The sequence below is a fragment of the Nothoprocta perdicaria genome, unplaced genomic scaffold (assembly GCF_003342845.1).
Source record: "Nothoprocta perdicaria isolate Ctin4 unplaced genomic scaffold, notPer1 scaffold_88, whole genome shotgun sequence".
NCBI lineage: Eukaryota > Metazoa > Chordata > Aves > Tinamiformes > Tinamidae > Nothoprocta > Nothoprocta perdicaria.
Genome location: NW_020456176.1, coordinates 1,946,566 through 1,969,888, shown reverse-complemented (window position 1 = coordinate 1,969,888; position 23,323 = coordinate 1,946,566). Strand labels below are relative to the sequence as shown.

The 23,323-nt window shown below is 38.2% G+C and overlaps 1 protein-coding gene across 4 annotated transcripts in view; it reads left to right on the top strand.

Moving 5' to 3' along the window:
• Positions 1-23,323, top strand: part of CPEB2 (cytoplasmic polyadenylation element binding protein 2) — a 49,864-nt gene that overhangs the window by 22,792 nt on the left and 3,749 nt on the right. For 2 of the 4 annotated variants that reach the window (XM_026052369.1, XM_026052370.1), the window contains exons 4-10: positions 327-377; positions 6,230-6,253; positions 10,331-10,501; positions 12,006-12,095; positions 16,888-17,006; positions 17,303-17,417; positions 17,939-18,120. In XM_026052369.1, the coding sequence (XP_025908154.1) occupies positions 327-377; positions 6,230-6,253; positions 10,331-10,501; positions 12,006-12,095; positions 16,888-17,006; positions 17,303-17,417; positions 17,939-18,120 (752 nt within the window). The remainder of the gene's footprint in view (positions 1-326; positions 378-6,229; positions 6,254-10,330; positions 10,502-12,005; positions 12,096-16,887; positions 17,007-17,302; positions 17,418-17,938; positions 18,121-23,323) is intronic. The other 2 variants (XM_026052371.1, XM_026052372.1) reach the window with 1 other exon arrangement.

The window sequence follows — 23,323 nt, the reverse complement described above, 5'->3', positions numbered from 1 at the left end:
TATTTCTGGGTGTCATGAAACAAAAAGTGGCTTTATCCTATTGGAGCTGATCCCAAAGCACATTGCAGATCTTATGACCAGAGAATTAAGGTTAAGAAGTCTGTTCCTGTCAGCTTTAACTTGGGTCAAGGGTATTGTTGGTTAATGTGCTTGGAGTTAAATATTAGCTCTTTATTTCCCTTAGGCAAACTGGAAATATAGCATATATTTGAATTCTAAGCTGTGCTTTTTTATTTCACTTTATTATTATTATTATTCTGGCATAATAACTCCAACCTCTGCATTTGTTTTGTTTTTGTTCTTTTTTTTTTTTTTTGTCTTTTAAGGTCGCTTGAGTTACCCACATCCAGGGGCAGACAATCTTCTGATGTTAAATGGTAAGTGCTAATCTTATAACAGTTTCTAATTATCTCTAGCTTAGCTTAGCTCTGAAACATTGGTATAAAATTATACTATTATATTCTGTTATTGAATTACTTGCCTCAAGTCTTCAGCCGTGATGGGACTGGTGCCATTTTTCAAAGTTGAATAGTAGAGCTAATCTTGCAACAGCCTTTCATTATATCTAGCTTATGTGAAATCTGAAATACTCATATAGGGATGTACTGTTCTTTTTGTTCTCAAGCCAGCTAATATTGTCCACTCTAAACAGCTACTAGAAATCTATTATGCTGAAACAGGAATTAGAAAGAGTGCCAGAAATACAGGGTTTTATATTTTGTGTACATACATGGTGAATTACACTTTTTTTTTTTTTCTATTACATTCATGTTAAATAAGATTTTGGTATGCGAGTGTTTTGCAACTGGCATTTCTAACTCCAAAATATGCTGAAGTTAGAGGGTTCATGTTCACGTTCTCTCCCAGTAGGTCAAACTTCATGAACATCTGCTACTCAGTGAAGGCATGAACTTTAGCCTGTGTTCAATGCTAAAGAAGGAAGCAGAGCTTGGTAATCCATCTAAGTCAATCATAAATCAGGGATTTTGCACACAAATGTTTTTTACATTGGAACGCATTGGAGCTATAATTCCACAGCTTCACTAGATGTAAAAAAGTGGAAAGTGCTCTGCACAAAGCCAGGGCATTTCTGTCACTGATTTATAATCAATGGAGAGTGATGGGTCTAAACTTACTAGTTAGGATCCAATCTAGAAAAGAATGCAAGCAGAATAGTTATTTCACTGCAGGTGTGTAGTTCTGTGGAGTCCCTTTTTCTTTTTTTTAATCGCCTTATCCCTCTACACAGTCATTTACATTTGTGTGAGTCGATACAAAATGTAAAAGAAGTCTGATCTCCCTTGCATAACACTGAGTATATGTTTTAAATTTCAAGGGAATTTGACTTTTGCTTTATAAACCACAAAAGTAAGTATTCTACAGTGGACGTCTTTGAAGAATCAGGTCTTTTGGTGCTTGATGATTTTTAGCATGGAGCATCCTGGAGAGCAAAAGTAGCTACTTACTATTGAAATAAAATTTGTGGTTCACCTGCGCAGCCCATATTGCTAATTCCTGGTTGGAAAATGCATTGCGTATGGATGTCTTTGATGTTATGAAGCTCAGAACAGCTACCTGTGTGTTTTGAACCACTGCAGAGCAAGGCCTACAACTGCAGAACAAGAAAATGTGCAGTGAGTGACAGTGAATAATTCCAGACTGGCACTTAATAACATATATTTTGCTTAGCTGTAACAGCAGATTCCAACAGATGTCATTTTGATTCTGGGACCCTCCTCTGCGAGCTGTTTTGTTCAGGTGGTACCTGTGCCATGTGGTTGTCTACTGATTTATAATGAAGGGAGGATATTAAAAATTAAGCAGTCTTAACGAGCAATTGTCAAATATTTGTGTGAAGAACTTGTAGATTTTGTCTGCTTTAATGCTCCAGACACTTCTGGAGCATTAAACTTCTCTTTTTGTATTTTATGCTAAAAGAGCAAATGGGCATTGTTATACTATGGAATATCTTAAAAATATATCTGTAAAAACAAGGATTCTTTGCTATTATCAGTGACCTTGGTGAAACGCATCTCTATGTTACCAGTCTATCCTAAACACTTTTCCATGGAGCTGGAATATGCACTGGAGAGTATCTTGTTTTGTTATTCATCCTGGTGGAGTTCCCACTGTTCCTTTGGAAGTTAGCACCTAGCATTGTTGCCTGTGATCTGCCTTCAACAGACAAGACAAAAACAATTGGTATCTGGAAGATAGATGCTGAAGTGCTCAGCTTTCTGCTGTGACCTGTAGAATTTAACTCAGAGCCTCGTTTTAGACACCTGAAGTTCCTAAATGTATTTTGGAAGATTGAGGTATCTCATAGTGCAGCCCAGCACAGCCAGGTATGTTGGTTAGGTCCACCTGAAGCTGGAGGGTCTGCACTGCAGCTGCTTGCAGCTAGGAAACAGAAACAGCTCAGGACAGCTTCCAAGAAGTACATCCACCTGCTCAGATTCTCCATTCCAACCTTTCCTTTTTAGCGAGATTGAGGGGCTTCCTCATAACGCCTCCTCATAATACCAACAACCAGAGCTGGAACCACCTTCCAGCAGTTGTGGACTTGAGTTTGCTCCTTTCCTTCGGAGGGTCACGCTTACTTTCACAGCATCCCTTTTAAAAGTGCTTTAAAGGGAGGAGTAGGCAAGAGGAGAATGGGAAATCCAGAGAGACCCTTACAGGCTCCACAAGTTTTCTAAACCTTGAGGAGCACCAATCCCTCAGAAGGAAAAGCAGCTGCTTTTTTAAGGAGCTTCATCCTGTTGCTCTAACACCTAGCACTGGATCGTGTGTTTTTTAGTACATGAACTTGTATCTCTGCGTCCCAGAAAAGTTTAGTCATTAGCGTAGAATTCCTTGACCTTTCTGTGACTAAGCACTTCATGGGTTTGGTTTTTTATTTCTTTCTTCAGCCCATTTAGGTTCTGCTTTGCACTATTTCAATTAATTTAAATGAACAAAAGAAGTTTTATTTAATGTACCACATACATTGCCGAAAAGTGCTAAGGTTATTGGACTTGAAGTCAAGGAGATATGTGCATGTTATCTATTTATTGTTTTCTAAAATAAATCTGTATCTGGTACACTTTTCCACTCTGTGAAATCTTTGAAGGATTTTGATTAATTAAGATAACCAGTTTTACAGAGTAAAGTATACAAAAGACATGTCAGTATAGCTTATTCTTTGAAGGAGCCTGAGAAGGAAGAAGTCTTATTTCTCCTCTTTGTTGCTGTAATGCCCAGTAAATTAAGTGCACCTGCAAGGTGTACCCCCCAAAGAACTAAAGAAAATAACAGTCTTTTTCTTTCTCCTGCAACTGTTTCTTTATCTACACATGTGCACACTAGTTAGATAGAAGTATATCTTAAATATACGTAAATATAAATGGAAATAAGTGTGTATAAGGATATATGCCCTGCAGAGTCTGATACCACATGTACATGTTACTTAAATACAGAAGAATTTTTCTGACGAAATCTAGGACCTTCAGAAAGGATATCTCGTTGCTCACATTTTGTATACTGAAAGTTGACTGAATCAAGAGTCTGCTTTTCAAGCAATATCTGGCCTTTATATGTAATATAGAAAGATTAAAGTACTGCAGTTTCATGAAGGGCATGTTTAACATTGTATATTCAGTGCTTTGGGAAGCAGTCTGTTTGATAGCCAGTATCCTGCAAGACAAGCTGCTTGCACTTAGCGTTACCAAAACACCCTGTCTATAACATAACCACTTTTATGGTTTTAAAGATGGGGCAAATCTAACCAAGAATAACCATTTTTTAAAAACATACATTCTGATGTTGTGAATTGCCTCATTTATTGCATTAATGCCTACAGATTGCCTAAGAATGGAATTCATTTTTTCTAGACTTAAATTGGGAGAAAATCCCCTGCACAAACCAGTTTGTAATTGAAAGGGAAAGACAGATATATAGCAAGAGTCAGAGCTTTACCATGCAAGTAAAGTGAATAGTGTTGCAACAGTAAACATGACTCTGTCCCATTTTCTGGCTTCATTTTTTTGCTTAAGCAAAGACCTCCTCAAAAAGACACAGGTAACTGTGGTCATTCGGTGTAATTTCAGTATATCTGAACGAAATGCTGCAGCAGATACTCTCTTGTTTGGATTGCTCCGGATTCTATTTTTAGCATTTTAATAATGCTTTTGTGTTTCTTCTTAAAATTTTTGTTATCTTTTTAAAAATATACAAAGAAAAGTAGTTCAAGTGTCCTGTAACCCAGTACCTCATATGTGTATCAGGTTGTCTTAGCTATGAAAATTGGAGAGAATAGCTGAGCTGGTTTGGTTGGCAGAAACAAGCAGAACCGGAGACAGAGAAACAAATACTAAGCTGCTTGCCAGGAGAGGCTTCTTACTACGCAATTGTATCTTATTCTTTGTGAGAGAACTTGCTTCTGCAGTCGCTGTGCATGCGATGCGCTTGAATCTTTCCTCATTATTCCAGTTTTGCTTGTGAGAGGAGAAAAGGAAGCAGAGCAGGTTAGCCCAGGGCTTAGTGCCACTGCTGCTAGTGCTGCATGGGAGTCGCCTGGGCCGAGAGGCAGCAGGTTCTTCCGTGCTGCCCTCCTGGCAGGGCACTTCCAACTGCCTGGCCCTTCAGAGAGAACACACGTGGCTGTGTTTTGTGGCTCCTGTTTGATTCTGGAAATCTGCATTTCTCTCGGCATTTCCTTGGTGTTTCCTCTTGGTTGGGTACCCAAGCCCCATTTTGAAACGAGGCTTTTCCATTCTGGCATTCTTGTAGAGGTTGAAGGTTCTGAAAATTGTCAAGCAACAGATTTTTCTAATAATAATCTTTTTCTAATAATACAGAAATATAGAAATTCTATAACACAGGAAAACATAATTTTTCTAGTAGTAATTCTTTCAGGGAAAATAAAGTAAATGTAAAGGCATGTTCAATGCAAGTTGGGTAGGAATGCACTGAGAGCTGTGTAAGGGACCAAGAGCTATAAGGAATAAAAGGAGAGGTTTACAGAATTTCACAAACAATCCACTAAATTCTTAGTTAAAATAAAAATAAATGTTATACCGGGAAAAAAAAAAAGTCTTTGCAAATGGGAAGAACCAGAATATAAATGTTTAATGATATGGAAATGGGACTGTGAATGCCATTTACAAGCTATTGAGTTTATGAGGTTGCACGTTAATCTATGACCCAGAAGAAAGCTGCTGTTTAGCAGAGGTCTGTGCATGCAGTGCTAGGAAAACGAAAACAGTTACGTAGGACAGAACCATCTTTATTCATGAACGTTGCTATAATATTATGGTTTACAGTAACATTTTCTGTTAGAAAACAATAATGTTGTAATGATTAAAGTAACCTTTCTCAGATACAAAGTTTGAGAAAAAGGAATTCAAAATATCTTAATTGAAAATGCTTGCAGCTTAATGCCTTTCTATTGGTAATCTATTTTTAGTTTTTAAGTCTTCACACAGCAGAGCGATCAGTCGTTTGTAGGCCTGTGCTCTTCAAAAATCTTGCAACACTCAGAAGTTTAGAAAATCTTGGTTTACTTGCAGTCTGTCAGAAATTGTTGCTTTGCCTTTGTGCAGTGTTTTTGATACAATGGTGTTTCTTGTGACTTGTGACCTGATTTTGTTTGCCCCCACAAGGAGTCTTTTGTTTCAAACAAAACCTTGCGGTTAATTTTCTGCTAGCTCTTTTCATGAAAAAGGAAGGTCACGGCTTATAGCATTTGTATTGTCACTGCAAAGGACTGTACAAACTGTTCCATGGACCAGGATGTTTCTCTGATTAATTTAATGCTCTCTACATGCTTTTTAAAGTAGTATTTTGCTTTTTTACAGTGTCAGTACCCTGTGTGTTATAGATACTCATACAAGATGTGCAGTTAAATTACAAAGTTACTTCAATTCTTATTTCCATAATTAACATGGAATTAAAATCCAGTATAAAAGCACATTGAATATTTAATGTATAATTTTTAAGTCTGTGCAATATTGCTGTTTTCTAAAGCGTATTCTTTATAGCTGATGTTATCATCAATTTAGTAGTAAAGTAGGATACTTTTTAAATAAGACTTCACTTTAATGCAGTCCCCACTATGTAACAGTGGCAAATACTGATGCAGATTTTTACTCATCAGTTACTCGCAAAGCTTTTTTATCATAAGCAGTTTAATATGCGGCGATGCTAGAGTTGCTTGACATTTTACAACTTGTCCTTTGTTTACATGCAGCGAGGAGTTATGGGCGAAGACGAGGTAATCCACTTCTGTTTGTTACAGTGCAATTAATTCTGGTTGGCCTGTTACTGATCATTGTGATTAATTACTCCAGTTGGTTGATTATAAACTCTCATCCGCATGTTTGCTTAGTTTGGGGAGACGGAGGGTGTGAGGGAAGGAGTGATGGGGTCTGATTTCTTTTGGCCATTGATCTCTCTGCATTAAATTTGTATTACAAATCCTTTAATCAGTTAAAACACTGTAGCACTAATCATAATTTAGTCAATGCTAATAGCTACTGCTTGCAGAGTTGTCTCTGTTAATAGTGTATTTGCTAGTTTTTTTCCTTTTAATTTGTTTCTTTTGCTTCTCTGTGTGGTAGTGTATAGCATTCAACTAAAATCCTCTCACAGGCTTGATCAGAAATGTATTAAATACCTCTTCAAAAGAGTAACCCAACTTCCATAGCACCAGCCAGTATGTGCCCACTGACCTTAGAAGGCCATACTGACTTAGCAAGGTGAGACCAGGACCTGTGCTGGTTATATAGGCCATGTGAAGTACGAAGGCAAAAAGGTCAAGATCCTTTGATATCTTCAGATACTGAGATATGCTCGAGTTCATGTCTATATCTTCTCTGATTTCTAGAGTGGTAGAGAAACCACTGATCAGTCTTCATAAAAGGCTGCTTGGTAACCTCATTTTGGAGAGGAGTGGTGGTCTAGATCGTGGTCTAAATGTGTAATAATACAATTATGTTTTGACACTTCCTGGCAGATTCTGCTTAATTCACTATGCTAAATCCTGAAAATTCCATCTTTACATTAGCAATAAATGTGTTTTCCTTGATTACGCATAATATTTAATTGGTGTGGCAGCTTGTTTTGGAGCAAGAGTAAGAACCACTTCCTTTAAACCTTTGTTTTTATGTTTCTATCTGTTATTATTGTACGTGCAAACTTCTCTGTCTTACTTGTGTATTAAAAAAGAAGAAATAAGTGTTCTTAAAGAACTGCCTTTTCCTTCAGAATCTTTGGGAGGAAATAGAAAACCTAGAAAATGACCTCTCCTTAGCTGCAGAACATGTGAAAGGGAAGAGGAGAGATAAGGAAGCCTTGGGAGCCAAAGGCAAAGTATTGCTCCAGATGGGCTCATCCGTTTCCTCTCTGTCATCCTGGCTCTCCGAGGAGCCCTGGGCTTTGGGCAGACTTCTACCCACATCAGAGTAAAGCTGAGCCCACTGATAGCTCTTCACAATGTTTTCTGTCAGTTTAATGCACAATAAGACTGGAGCTAGAGACTCTCATTCTTAGATTTTAGCATTGGCCATGAAAACAAACCTGTTCTGCAGATTGTTTTTTTTTTTTTTTTTCTCCTTTCGCCCCTTTATATACATGGATACATTGTTGATCAGAAATGGTGCTATCTAAGGTATGCTTCTAGACAAATATAAATATATAATTTTCATGGTGAGAAAACACAAGTAGAAATTGTTTTTTGTTTACGCCAGTTTAAGGAAAAGCTTGTTAGCATTATAATATTGCAACTAAAGCATTTATAAAAAGTTTAAGTCACTTGGCAGTTTGCTTCTCATTTCCTGCAGTAGATAGGCTTGTAGATGTACAGAGCAAAACTATGCGTTTTTTTTAAAAGATAACAACTCATTTTAGAGTTCTGTTAGAGTGTCCATTTTAGAATTAAGGCATTAAGAATAACTCTTACATATTAGTGAAAGGTTTTCAGGTAGCACTCTTGGAGTTTCCTGTGAAATGGCTCCAACTTGAGGGAACACTGTACAACTCCGGGAGCGTTGCTCTGCTCCTTCCTTCTTCCAGCCCTTTGTTGCTTCTCCTGTCTCACCACAGTAAGAGCTCATTCTTCATCGTTCAGATCAGTAGCATTTAATCCTTTTTTTCTTGAGTGTTTATCCAAATCTTGACACTTGGTATGCAAGCAAAAGATCCCTTTTTCCCTTAGGCTTCCTAGCTGAAACCAACACCTACATTACTGAGCTGCAGCGGTCTTTCCTTTCTCGAGTCTTCACTGCGTTGTGTCATCATTTGCTCCTGGTATATCCACAGAGATCATTTACAAAAATCATCTTCTCGGCTGCTTGTTTCAACTCTGCTAACTCTTTCTGTGTGCCTACGTTACTGCCCCATGGAGAATGAAACGCTTGTTTTGACTCCCAAAAATCCCTACACCCATTCTCTGACCCGAGCTGCTGAACACATGTATATGGTGGCAGCGAGGAGGCCACCATACCATAGCACGGTCACTTGCTACCTGTTGGCCACGTTTTCCAACAAGCATGCCAGCACCTCCAGTGGAAAGAAGGAGCCTACTACATTTTTCTGTGTTGTGTGCATTTCTCTCTACTTACTCCATAGATGTGGGACACCAACATAAAATATTGCAGGTAGTGTCTTTGTAACTTCAGTACACGGCAGGAGTACTTTTGTCCCTGCTTTGATTTTGTGATCCTTTATGACATTTTATTGTTTTGCTGATGTCTGTCATTTTCTGGTTTCATTCAGTATTTTTGACAGACTATATGGATTCAGAACCCAAATTAGAGCGAGGGAGCGTTACCACAAGATAGGTCAATACAAGTCATGACTTTGCTTTTCCCCACCCCTATCTTAAAACTTGATTCTCAGGTGGTTCTCTCGAGGTCTTTGGTACTGCTCTCACCTGCAGTGGATCAGCACTATTTCTGCAGGTGTTTCTGAGGTGCTTTCCAGACAGCATCCCTTGAGAGGAGAGGCAAGTTATAGGCGTCAGGACTGCACATAAGATACTGCACAGTCCTGCTGTCAGGGACCTACTGCTTCTCCCTATGGATTTGCAGCAGGCAAATCTGGGAGAAGTTGCCTAAGACGGAATTATTTACTCCATTTTATATTTAAATGTAAAAAAAAATATTTAAATTACCCCAAGTGAACTTTTTGTTTTTTCTTTTTGCTTAAAAGCAGTTGAATTAATACCGATTTTAAAAACGAGAGAAAAAGAGGCAGAAATTGCACTTGAGAATTGGTGGTTATCTGCTGTGTCTATTTTGCCCTAGAAAAGTAGGTTCATTTGGGGCTTTCTGAAGTTAAAGACAAGCTGCTATATTTGAAACTGCCCTTAATATTGCTAGTCTAACGCAGCAGCGGTTTGAATAACACAAGATGCATATCCTGGTTTTCAACATCTATTTTGGAGTTTTCTAAAATTTGTAAAAGCAAAAGATGGGGTGACGAAAGGAGGTTTTTGTGTGTGAGAGAGAAGGGATAAATTAGTCTATTTTCACCCATCCCCACATCTTAAAAATATTTTGATAGCTTTGCTTAGCATGTCCGTGCTGTGGACAGGGCAGGGGTTTTGTGGCTGCGGTGGCTTTCCTGTCAGGACATTGCTGTGGGGGGCACGGCGCTGCCCTAGCCGGGCGGTAGCACCCTCACCTCACTGCGAAAGGCTTCCCAGAACTGGCAAATTGGAGAGCGAGAAGCATGAATCAGCCTTGCAACCCATTTCCAGTGTTACATTATGTACATCTGTAGCAGTTCTTTGTGGCTTTCTCTAGAAACTGGAGAGAATTCGGTCTCAGTTAATCAGCATCAAGTTCCTTAAAAGGGATAAAACTTATTTGCCTGAAACTTTTTGTTGGTGTACGTGGTTTTCACTTTCCTTCTGTTTGGTTAAATAGATTTAAACATACAAAGGCATTCATGTGATAGAAGTTAATATCTTAACTTGAATCTACACAGAAGGCAGACTAATAAAATTCGTTTAAGCAGCTCGTACTAGGATCTCTCTGAAATACAATCCTTAATTTAAAGATAAATTTTTACTTTCTTAGTGGATGGTGCAGAATAACTACAGGATAATTTGTACGAAGGATTATGCTTATATTGACATCATTTTATAATCTAGAATTTCCTTTCCGAACTTTAATGCTTTTTTGTGTGATTTTATTTTTTTCCTTTTAACTAATGTATACTTTGCTAATACCTTGATGCTTTTGTTTTTACTTTCCAGACTATTGCCCTCTTCACTAAAATTACACACCTACATAGTGTCTCACAATTGTTTTAATATTTACTCCTATTTTTTCTTCTCTTTTTTAAGGACGTTCTTCGCTCTTCCCGATAGACGACGGTTTGCTGGACGACGGTCACAGTGATCAGGTTGGAGTCCTGAATTCACCCACCTGCTACTCGGCCCATCAGAACGGGGAGCGGATTGAGCGCTTCTCTCGCAAGGTGTTTGTTGGAGGCCTCCCGCCTGACATCGATGAAGGTGAGTGTGCTGAGAAGGAGCAAAACCACATGAAGGACGGGAGAAAGAAAGAGCTGCAAAGACATAACTGGAGTAGTGGAAGTAGCCTACCCAGTCGCATCACGTTGTGCTGTTGAAGGCTACAACCACATTTTTATAGAGAGCTGATGGGAATGTTAGGCTTACTGTAATGCCATTGCTTTCTTTATTTATCCTTTCTTCTGCACCTGCAGATTGCAGAGTTCCATATCAAGCCTGGAATTGGTGTTCATGCTCAACCTTCATTCCTACAAGGAATGCATGTTCCTTTTAGATGCACCTTAGCCCTCCATGGTATCAACTGTGTGCTCGCTTTGTCCTCTGTTAATAGCAAATGACTTTTCATAATGGAACTTCAAATTCCATTTTACTGTTACCTAAACATCTCAGAAGGGAGTCAGGAAGATTAATATTATTTCCATCATAAATAGAGAACTTAAGGCAGAAAAAGGTCAAGTGGCAGAGTACCCTGTGATGCACTGAGTACAGAATGTACCAGAGAAGCTCAGATTATTTTGTGATGCAGTTGGAATTGCTTTGTACTGTACTGTTGATCTGAAGTAATCATACTATTCAATATCAGGTTTCTTCTGTACAGATAAGAACAAATTACATGCTAGCTTTGTAATGTAGGCAGAAGTCCATTTACAAGGTTCAGTGTAATCTTAGAGTAGCTTGCAAGCTAAGAAAGCTGACTGTGGTTAATCATCTCAGACCTGGACAGTCGATATTTTGGTTTCATCTTCAACAAAATACTCTCCTGCAATGTCCATTAGTTCATTTGTTTGTTTTTAATATAGCTCAACTTTTTTTTCTGTTTGCTATAGCTTCTATTTCACATACGCTCTGTAGCTTCCAATTCAAACACTAATCAAAGATGCATGGGAAAAAGGAAAAAAAAAAATCTCTCCTGACTGTTCACATGCTGATGGTAGGATGCATCTGAAAGAAACAGAACGTATTTGTGTTTGAGGATTTGTGCTTGTAAGGTTTAGGGTTGTTCCATTTTTCCTCCTGCCGGAGGGTTTTATAAGCAGTGACAGGAAGGAGTAGCTGGAATTGAAAAACATCCCGAAGCTGCGTAAGGCGCATGGTAGATCCTGTGGCAGTCCTGCCCATGGTTAGGGCAGAACCATCTCTAAATGGGCCATCTGAGTTTCCATGCGTGATCTGTGCATGGGGTCTGGTGAAAAATGCAAGCATACTGCTTGTGAAGTGTCATACCATTTGACCCACTCTCTTTAGTTGTGCCTATCCTTCTGAAATACCCTTTTTATTGTACAATAAAAGACAAAATTTGCTTACATCACTGGAGAGATACTGTATAAATAAGTCTTGGGAAAAAAGTTTTTGTTCATAAAAATTGCAGAATGTTCTGGAATGGGTGCCATTTCATGAATAAAAGAAACAAAAGTCTTTGATATTACTTTTTTGTTAAGTTATAAATGCCACTGATTTTAATTGCAATTACTATACCTGTTTTCAGATGAAATTACTGCTAGCTTCAGAAGGTTTGGGCCGTTGGTGGTTGACTGGCCTCACAAAGCAGAAAGCAAGTCCTACTTTCCACCTAAAGGTAAGAGAGTTTTAAGGTTTGAGCCTGTCCCTAAATGTAAATCAGAAGACCCCCTCCGCCCCAAAAAAGTGTAATTTATAACCCCTACGAAGATTTCTTTAATACCAGATCAGTGATGTATAAGTATTTGTGTCATTAATTTAAAGCTCATTATTTGTGTTTTTATCCAATTTCTAAAATTAAAATTCAGTCAGATTCTTAAGACTAAATCTTAGAGACAAATTTTCGTTAAAAATCATAGAAGATTCAAGGAATGGAAAAATACAACTCCTGAAATTCGGTGTTTTAGTACACCTTAATAGATTTGGAACTTGTAAATATACATTTAATGGATACTCAGTTACTTTTAAATATTCATATCAGATTTTGAAAACACTTTTACAAAAAGCAAAGTAGTAAAAGTTATGCCAGAAAATTTGATCTAAATACCAACTTTATGTTCATTTTACTTTGATGCTGTGAACTTGAAGCACTAATCCTTGTTTCTATAAACAGGTTCCTTACTGATTTTAATTATTTCACTGCAGTTTGAATAACACTCAAAACGTAGTTTAAGTATTGGATGATGGATTAAATAATTTAAATTATTTAGCATATCTCTGTACATGTGCACTTTTCTATTGGAATGCATTAAGTAAATGGAAAAATCTCTGCCAAATTTTAAGACAATGTGGAGATTATTCAGCATGTAGAGAATAGAGCAATTCATTCCTTCGCCTGAAGTGACAAAACTGAGTACAATGGCTCTATGAACTGATTGTTCACTTGATTACCTGACTATGCTGGCAAAAAGACAGAAATATTATCACAGATGGCTCTCTACAGAATGGGAAGAGGAGTTTAAATCTTTGAATATTATTTTTGGATAATATCAGAGAATTCTAAGGAAAATAAAGAGACATGGGCTTTTTTGATTGGTCAGTCGGTTCCACAAAGGTACAGTTAAATTACCTTCGGTTACCATAGAGAGGGTATCTACATTCACAAAGTACCAAGAGAAATTCTTGAGGAGCTCTGAGGAAGACACAAAGCCTGTGTTCAATATAGAAGTGCAGGAAGATTTAAAGGGAGTCAGTTCTGGCATTAAGTTCCAAGCATTTCCATTAGTCCTGTCTCAGATACTGCACATCTTAAGGATATGTTTCCAGACTTCATTTAATTAAATAAAACTTTTTCCTGTAGTTGGAATGCTGATAATTACCATGGTAAAATATTCAGTACTGTAAACAGAGTTTCTTAAAAGCAGAGGATAAAGACAGAACTTGCCTCTATTGATCTAATTAACTCAGGAAACACTTAGATGCTAAGCATTAATTTCGATGCATGTGGTCAGCTGATCTGTATTTGATATTTAATGATTCTTACTGCTTTTTACTTCTTTAAAACTTCTGATTTTTTTTTACAATATTGTTTTGTAATGTGACAGTAACCTAATATTTAAAATATATTGTAGATTTATCTGTGTAGATAACCTTCAAACATAGTTCACTATTAACTGTTGAATATCCAGGTTCATATTTGCTTCTTGCAGTGCAACAGATATGTCCTGTGATCGTTTTGTAGTAGAATTTCATGGAGATGTGTGACTTGCTTGTTCAGGTAGTCGTAGGATTCACTTGTGCAAACAAGAAACAATAGATGTACTTACTAAGCTAACTAAAAGTGCTCAAGTCAGGTTAAATACTCAGAAAGCTTGGAGAGTGATTAATAATTAGCAACAAGGGGTTCATTTTTTGACTCTGCTTGAAGCGGGTCTCCTCCTGCCGGAGCCGCCATGTGGAGAGAGGCGCGGCCAGCCGCCCCCCTACCCGGGCGCCATGTCCAGGCCGCACCTCCTTCCAGGCGCTCCGAGGGAAGGCCGAGCTCCTGAGAATATTTCCTTGCTTGAAGAAATGCAGAACATGTCCTCATACTTCAAGGCTGCTGCCTCCTGAGAGAAAACAACTGTTCTTCCCTAACCAGCTACATTTACATCAGTTCACCACAAAATTAGGCCCAAAGAAAAAGGAGATTTTAAAGCTTCAAACTAGCCTGGCAAGGAAACTCTACTTTGAAGCCGGAAAATAAAATCTGTTAAAGTTGAAGTACAAAGTCCCCAAGTGATCTGCTAACTGTAATGGGGAATTCTTTCCTTTTTATCTTGTCACTGTTTACCATAACTCCTGTTATGACTTAGTTGTCAAATAAATTTATTTATGAAACAACACACATGTTCAAAGCAACTTGCTGAAGTGAGGACTCGGTTCTCATAGAAATCAAACTCAGAGAAATCTCGCAGTGAGGATATGCCAGTCCAAAGGAGGCTTTTCTAAACCTGAACAGTTGTTTGGGAATTCTGCCTAGTTGCAGTCAGTATCAAACAGAAGATAATCCCTTTGGAACAAGCCCTTGGTCCATCCAAGTTCTGTTTGACTTGCTCCTGGTCTCTTTGATTGCCCTGGTGGGACAGAGCTCTGGATTCAGGCGAGTGACTGTGGGCGTCTTCATGTGTGGTTAGTATCTAAGCTTCCTTCAGGCAATGGGAGCCCAGCCAGTACAGTTAGTGTGATACAGAGGGCGGTTCCGGTCACCGTAACATGAGGACGTTGGGTTTGATGTATTTGCTCAAACCTAGTCTAGCTAAAAGACTGGCACAGGGCTTGCAAACGTGATACGGTCCCTGTTGAAGCCCAACATGATTCCAGAACAGCAGCTGATAGGATTAGTTCTTATGAAGGTTTAATTCTTTTAACATTTTGGAGAGGAGATACTCTTTGGAGAAGTCTGTGGCTGATTGACACACACATTGTGCCAGGAGGTGAACCCTGGCCCATGGCAGGTGATGAAGAAAGCGTTTGTATCCTGATAATTTAGCCTTATGGATTAGCCATATCCATGTACCCAATTAGCAGCTCTGACAAGTAGGTGGTTTCCTTCAAGCTAGATCTGCACAGAAAACAAGGATGCCCTGTAAATCAGTGAGAGACTGGAGCTGCAGAGCAAAAGAGAGCTGAACAGTTTAATACTAGGTCTTACATTAGCTGTCTTCATGCCTTCAGAAGGACAGCAGTACGGCTAAGCATCTCACAGGAGCCTGCCTAGGAGTGCTTAAAAGTTGGGGAGGTGAACCCAGATCCTTTACAGATGACATAGAGAAAACTGTCATAATGTTAGTTCTATTTTTGCTTTCTATACTTTTATTTCAGGTGTGACATAGTAACCTTAATTATTCCTAATTATTCCATCATTAAGTTCTTATGTTTTATTTTTTAATCTTTTTACTACCTTCCATAATTAGGCATATTAATAGCTACAGGCAGACAGGTGGTAGATTGTCACAAAGCACTGATGGTGTTTATGTACTGACAGTTACATGAAAGTGCCTCTAATAAACTGTAGAGTAAAAACTGTGCATTGAGCCCTCCCCTTCATGAGTCACGGTTTTTTGTTTGCCTCATTCTTCCACTTAGCTCATGCCGATAGGAGTATGTATGTGTGCCTGGCTTCTGTGAAAGCAGGGAGAATGACGTGGGCCTCACCTGTTCCAGTCTAGACATGCTCAGATCCAGTCAGTCAGTCCTGCGTGGATAGTATGTTAACTTTAATTTGCAAAATGAATAAATACAGAAAGATATATGTGCTAAAATAGATTTTGAGTCTGAATAATGACTGAGTTTAATGTATGTAGATTATCATTAGTAAAAGTTATTCAATGATAAAAAGTGGACTTCACAAAGAAATACTTCAGCTAGAGTTCAGTTTGAAAGATTTCCTACAGAATATTTACTTGAAAAGTAAACAATAAATAAAAATACGGACTAAAAATACAAACTTTGCACATGTCCCTTACAATTATTGGGGCAGGGCTCTGGGGTCAGGGATAAGAAGCAAGGATAGAGGACTAAAAGGATGAGTTTAGGTTATGGGTGCTGCAGTTTTTCTGTTTTGTTAGCACACTGATCACTCAGTGCTCCTCACAACGTGCGGTGCCACCTTCACCTTGATGGCTTAAGCTGTGTGTTCACAGTCCAGCTGCCAGCAGTTCAGCACTACCGGGAGCTGGGTTTCATTTGCAAAGGCCACGCTTCCTCTTGCAAGCTCACTGCAGAGCAGCTGCTTCAGCACTTAGTTTTTGTTCAAGCAATAAAGTCTTAATTAGCGTGAAAATTTCGTGTTTATTGGTAATCTCAGATAGAAACGTGGATTTATGGTTCTAAAATCCATTAAGATTGCAACTGTAGTACTATCAGACACTTCTAAAAAACTTCTATATGTATTACTAAACTGTAACCATCAAAATATTCAGCAATATTTGATGCTTCGTTTGTCAAGCTGTTTGTTTCTACTGTAGAATTCAATAACCATTTTAATTCCTATTTTTGTAGTGTTTTGAGAGGCTCGCTGGATCACTTATGTAACAAAATGCTTTGATCTAATCTTTAGAATTGAGATTAGTCCTTTGTGCCAAGTTGGATTTTCATTGTATAATGTCCATTCCTGGCAGAGAATTGTGCTTATCCTTGATTTCCAGTATGCGATAGAGCAGCCAGGTTTGCTTTTATTTGATTATTAATCTCACCAGGCATTTAAAAAAAAAAAAAAAAAAAAAAACAGAAATACTTGCTTGGAGCTCTGTTGAAATTAATTGATCTTGGCAAAATAGTATAGGTGAAAAAGATGGTGAACAAATAAATAACTAGTTTGACTTAGTCACGTATTGTAACAAACATTTTCTTACAGGAAAGCTAGCAAAGAAGATAAAGGAAAAGTAAGAGGAAAAATAAAAATGGGGTCCTTTTTTTTTTTTTTCCAGGTTATGCATTCCTCCTTTTCCAAGAAGAAAGTTCTGTTCAGGCACTGATTGATGCCTGTATTGAAGAAGATGGAAAGCTCTATCTGTGTGTTTCCAGTCCTACGATCAAGGACAAGCCAGTAAGTAAACAGTAGATGGCCTGCAGGCTATAGCTGCCATCTGTCTGAAGCTGCATTTGAAATGATGATGATGAAAATAATCAAAAGCAAACTACCATTGGCAGAGCTCAACATCTGGAATAATTGGATGATTTTAAAATTGTAGTGTTTTGAGTTGATAGAATTTAAATAGAGCAGCTAGACATTTTAAGCTAATGGGTTTGTGACTGTTTGACAGTTTAGATAGGCTGATAAACATATGTCTGTAACGTGGTAAAACTTAAAGTAGCATAGCATTTCCTTCTCCTACTTTATAGGTTCAGATCCGTCCCTGGAACCTGAGTGATAGTGACTTTGTGATGGATGGATCCCAGCCTCTTGATCCTCGAAAAACGATTTTTGTTGGAGGAGTCCCCAGACCCTTAAGAGCTGGTGAGTGTAAGATGTGGCTACATGTGAAAGAAGAGATAATAGGCAGTATGAGCTGTGCATACTGTATGCATTTGTGTATATACATCCTTGCATATATATAATAGAAGATTGTCTTGAGAGCAGACTATACACACTACTATGAAATTTTTTTTTGATGTTCTCTAGTAATTTTCCCATGCTGGCTTTGACCACAGATCTCTGTTTTAGAATCACTGGGAAAAGTTTCTAAAGCTGTAGAAAATATTTTCATCTTATATTAGCAAAACCATAATGTAAATAATGTCACAAGAGTTACATTTTTTTTAAATGATGCTATAGAATACCTGCCATGATACATTAGTGTAGGATACATTGGGATGCAGTTCTGAAAGATTTAAATATTCCACCTAAATAAACTGAGACACTGATTGGCTAAAAATGTTATTAGAGACTAGCCAGAGCACTTTTTAAATATTTTAAATAAAAATGTACTGTGTAAACTTTGTAGAAGAACACTTAAAATGGATTTTTTTTGCTTACAGTGGAATTGGCAATGATCATGGACCGTCTCTATGGTGGAGTGTGCTACGCAGGCATTGATACCGACCCTGAGCTGAAGTACCCCAAGGGTGCAGGACGTGTTGCTTTTTCCAATCAGCAGAGCTACATTGCTGCCATTAGCGCTCGCTTTGTTCAGCTTCAGCATGGCGATATTGATAAACGAGTAAGTTACACATAATCATTAATTTTGCAGATATTTGCTACATTTGCACCTTCTCAAGTTGAGGGTACATGTATAAATTAACATTACATTTGGATGGGCTTTGGTGGAAATTCTTTGAATACATTTCTTTTAGTAGTGCTGTAACTCCACTGTCTCACAGAATTAAACCGTGATTGCCACTGACCAAAGAACACAGTTCCACAAAGCAGCAGTTTGTTCCTTGGACGTGAGCTGTGCCATATGCTCCTTCCATTCCAGAGAGTATGCTCGTGCTTTTGTTGTGTATGAGCAAGGGGTTGCAAAATCTTATTCCTCCTTTATTCTAAGGAATCCAAATTCTGTGATGGATTCCTCAGTGATTATAGGAAACTGTGTTATCTGTTAGTTTCAGAGCTTTTCTGTATTTTCAGCTCCCAAAATTTCAGCCATGCTTGTCAGGCTCAGTGCTTGGGAAAATCAATCAACTTGACACCTGAATATGAAATGTCCTATCCTTTGCATTAGAGAGAGCCTTCTGAGTATTTACCAATGTATGGTGGTAGATTTAGCGTTAAAAGATATGTGAATAGATACGGACTGTTTGCAAAAGGAAAATGAGCTGGATGTTAAGAAGTCGGGTGGGCAGGGGCGGACGTTGGCCGCAGAGCTGCAACCAGCGGCCTGCGGAGCTGCAGCCTCCAAATGTGGCCCTTGCCAAAGCCAAGTGCACCCAACTGTGGCTGGCGAAGTTGGCATGTTAGGATGTAACAATTACATTTTGCTGATGCATTTCCTTTTTGTGTGTGTTTATTTTGCATCAGACTTCAGCTATTAGGGATGCTTTGGGGCTCTGTGTAATAGGGACAGTGGTTTTCGTATCGTGGTTGTATGGAGGGGAGTGAGATTCTTCATGATTTTGCATTGCAGTATTTGGACAAAATGGAGTCAGGACCAGAATCCAGCTTGTACTTCTAAAAAGTTACTTGGGTATATCGCTGAGAATCAGGTACAGCTTAATCTGGTTAAGGTACTATCTGTATTGCATTTTAGCTGTAAAGCAACCTAACTTCACAGCAGCAGCAGATAGTGTTTCCCATCCCGACTAGCTCACCATAAAAGGTGAGAGAAATGGACTTAAGCCCTGTAAACCAAATGGCACTTTGGTCTTACTCTTTCCATGAAGGTGGGAAGTTATGCAACGGACTTATATGGTAATTGCCACTGAAACTGGCAATTTCAGTGTTTTACCGTCAGGTTTTACATAATTTCAGTGCAGTTTCAGTGTTTTATCATCAGATCTTACATAAATACCTAATTTCTGTCAGGGATAGAATTTTACACATTTGTTCTGTGGCCATTCTTACTGTCTGTCTTTAATTCAACACATTTTCTGTCGTGAATCATCTTCAGGATCTCTAGTTCTCCCCAGTCACTATCTGTTTTTCTTCTGGTTATAAATTCTCTTCCCCGAGCTTGGCGCTTAAAAATCCAAGTGTTTCAAGGCAGTTTGCATTCTGTGTGGATACAAGCTTTATCGTGCTGTTCGGTTGCCACCCACATAATTAGGTTAATGTAATTTCCCTGCCTTTGATTAGTGTTATAAGGATAAAATACAGGAGAAAAACAGGTTAGCATAGGTGAGCAGTATGATCGGTGATCCACTAGTATCTAGTTAATATAAGTCATTTCAAATAAGAGAAATGTCTCATGACTCAGTTATAGTGTAAAATTTACTTGCAGGGTGCTTCTTTAGCCAGCAGAAATTGTCTTAAAACCTAGGGCTCTTTCCTCTACCAAGATAAGTTGTTAACAACAGTTAAAACTTGGAATATTGTTGTTACACGTGTAAATTTGAAGTAATTTAAACTGTATGTGCCAGCCCCGAGGTCTGCAGTGTCCTTAGGTTCTTATGTTCTTATTTGAGAGATTAGAAGACTTTGTTCTTCCTTTTCACCTGTTTATATTCTATATCTTACATTTATATTTTATATATTTCTGTGTGATTCTAAGAGTCTGTATGTCTGTTCTTTCCAAGATAAACGGTATCATAACTTTTGCTGTTTCATTTAAGAAGAGTTTTGTATGTGCCTAATAATTTTCATTTCTCTGAATCTCCTGTAGTTCTGCGACAGGATGATTGTATTGATGATGTTGCACAGTGTCTTCACAGTGGACAGCCTAGCAAAACAGGACAAAACCTTGTATCTACATTTGCATTTAACTTGCTCTCTTTCTAAACCTGTTTTTTGCATCATACTTTTGGACCTCGCGTACTTTTAAATTTTTATTATATTGTTACAGTGAAGCCCATACATTTTTCTTGACCTGATTTACAGTCATGAATGATTAAATCGGATTCTAGATCTGTTTTCGTGAACCATTTACTAAATTACTTAGGGGAGCTGAATTTGCACAGGCTTCTGTGGATCTGAGCAACCTAAATCATCATCTTTATCGTCTGAAAACTTGGCTAGCTTTTCTCCTTTTTCTTTCTAGATCAATAAATAATATTAGAACAGTTTATTCCTTTGAAAGCTAGATGCAACCTGTTGTGTGATAACTTTGACATGGAATTTAATGTAAAAAAATTCTTATTCCCACAGTTGAGTTCAGCTGGCAATAAAACAATCAAAGGGGTTAAATTTATTTATGTCCCCAAAAATCAAATTTTCACATCCCCTCTATCTTCTGTCGTTTCATTTCTTGATATTGGAAAGCAACTTCATTCCTGCCTTTTTTTAAAAAAAAAAAGGGAGTAGATGCTTGCTTTTTCTTTATATTTTCTTGCAACTAGCTTTTTTGGGTGCTTCAGCTTAGAAAATCGAGTAGCAAGTTGACAGCAAGGGACACTCATGAAGCCTAGTGTTTGACCACCCGCTCCTGTTTTTTTGTTTTTATTTCTTTGTTTTTGATAAAACTAGTTAGCAAATTTAATTCATTCTTAATACACTGCGTATGACAGCAAATCAAGTGGGTTGTGAAGGCCGATTGTGAGGAGAGTTGGGAATCTCTGGGAGAAATTCTGAAAAACAATGGAAATATTTTCAAAAACAAATCTCTGCTTAGAAATCTTTCTATCCTTTCTTTTCCCCACTCCTAAAATAAGAACAACATTTTTAAAGCAATTTACCAACACTAACCTTCAAGCAAAGCAAAAACTGGGTGTATGCTACCGGGAGCTTAGGATCCACATAGGTTGGTTTTGCCTGTGGATGTCGTTCAGCAGGAATTATGAGGGATTTCTGGGTGCTGAGCCAGCCTCTGAAATGACCCTGCTTCCTCCATGCAGGGAGATTGTTTATTACATGATACATAACTGCATTATTGCAGAGAAAGACAAAAAGAAGTTTACAGTAAAAACGGTGCGTGTATTGCAGGCTCCTGGCACATAAACAAAGTAGATTTCAAAGGAACAGAGTTGTATCCATGAGACTCCAACAGTTATCAGTTGCTTCTTCGGTTACTCTTAAGCCGAAAACATATTAAGATGTTAAAAGATACTGGATATAATGGAGAATGTGTGAGATCAGAAGCTGTGGATTCCGTTCCTGAGTTCAAAGGGTTCTCAGGAAGGAAAAGAGGGAAGGAGGTCCTAGGTTTTCTCTTCAAATATTCTCACTGAGTCCTTTTCATTTATTATAATTCTTGGTCTTTATTAATAGTTTTCTAATTCTTCAAAGTTATTTTTTGATTCAGATATTTTCAGATATTCTATTGCTCATTGGAAAGTTGTAGTGTAACTTGTGGCAAGTCAGGTCCCTGCAGTAAAACAACCCGTCCAGCTTGCACTCCTTATGCACCGTGGGAAGAAGTGAACTTGACTTCAGCCATAGACGCTGTGACGCTGTTGACGTGTCACGTGTGACATCCCCTTCTGAAGCCGAGAGCGTGAAGGCTTCTCCACTGCAAGGCCTTTGGGTAGCGAGCGCAGCTTTTTGTTGCCCTGCAAACACAGAAAATGGGTTTTTTTTTTTTGCTATTTCAAACATTCTTTGTGAGTATTGGACATCAGGTTGACGTTTATAAGCAGGATTCTTCTCAAGTAATGATATCTCAAAAAAATGATAGAAATGAGTTCTTAGTGTAAACTGCAGTAGTGCTTTTGCTAACGAAAGTCAGAAAATACTGCTGTGAAAGGTAAGGAAAATGTGAAAGGCAGCAACACATTCCTTAATGATGCAGTCCAGTCATTTTGTAGTTTATTATGAAGTTCTTCTTCCTGTTTGAACACAGTCTGTTACAGTTCAGTTTCAAAAAGCCGTAATGCAAATGAACCACTGGATTCCTGCCACTTTTCCACTCTGGCAGTCAGACGAGCTCGGGAGAAAGCAGCTATCTGTGCAAGACAGGTGTTTCAGGGAGGCTGGAGCTCTGCAAAATGGTCCTTCAAAGCCATTTTCTGAAATCGCACGTTGTGTACACATACACAGCTCAAAAACACCAAAAAGGGACAGTAAAAGACTGCCAAGGCTTATGGACCAAAATTTAACATACCTTTTTGTAGAAATTGGTGTGGATTAACAGGGCTGGAGTGCTAAAAGGTCTGTATTCCAGCCTGCAGAAAAAGTACTTTTAATTTACTCATGTAAATAGTACGATGCAGAGACATACCCTTCCTTTACAAAGAAAAGTGGAGGGTTAATGTCTAGCTGATGACATTCTTATGCATTTAATTATTTTGCTAAGTTATGTAAGATTGGAAATCAGATTGATTTGGAACAATGGGGAACTAGTGCGGATAGTTTGGGGTTGGGCATTGGTTTGTTTTGTAAAGATAGTTAATAGTAACACTTCCAAGAACATCCTTCCAGAGTAAATCAAGTGGAGTTCTAAGGCAGCTGTTTGTTATATACACAGTGTATGCTGAAAACCTGTGCCTTTAAGTGTTTAGTGCCTCTATGAATAAATGAAAACCCGTTGAATGATGAAAGGTAATGTAAACTGGTGCATTTTGCTGAAGCAACTTTGAGTCTGGGTACTGAAAATGCAAGTGTGTATGTGTATGTATTTATATATTCATGTTTTAAAGCAGTTTGAAAGCAGAATTCATAAATAGTTTCGTCACTGAAAGCTAATGGTCAGTTTAAAAGTCTCCCTCTCTCCTTCCTGGTTAGATCTTGTTTGGTCAAGAGAGTGACTGCCAGCATCACCAGTGGACATGAAGTTCCATACACATTTCAGAAAAACTTTTTTTTTTTTTTTTTTTTTTTTTTTTTTTTTTTTT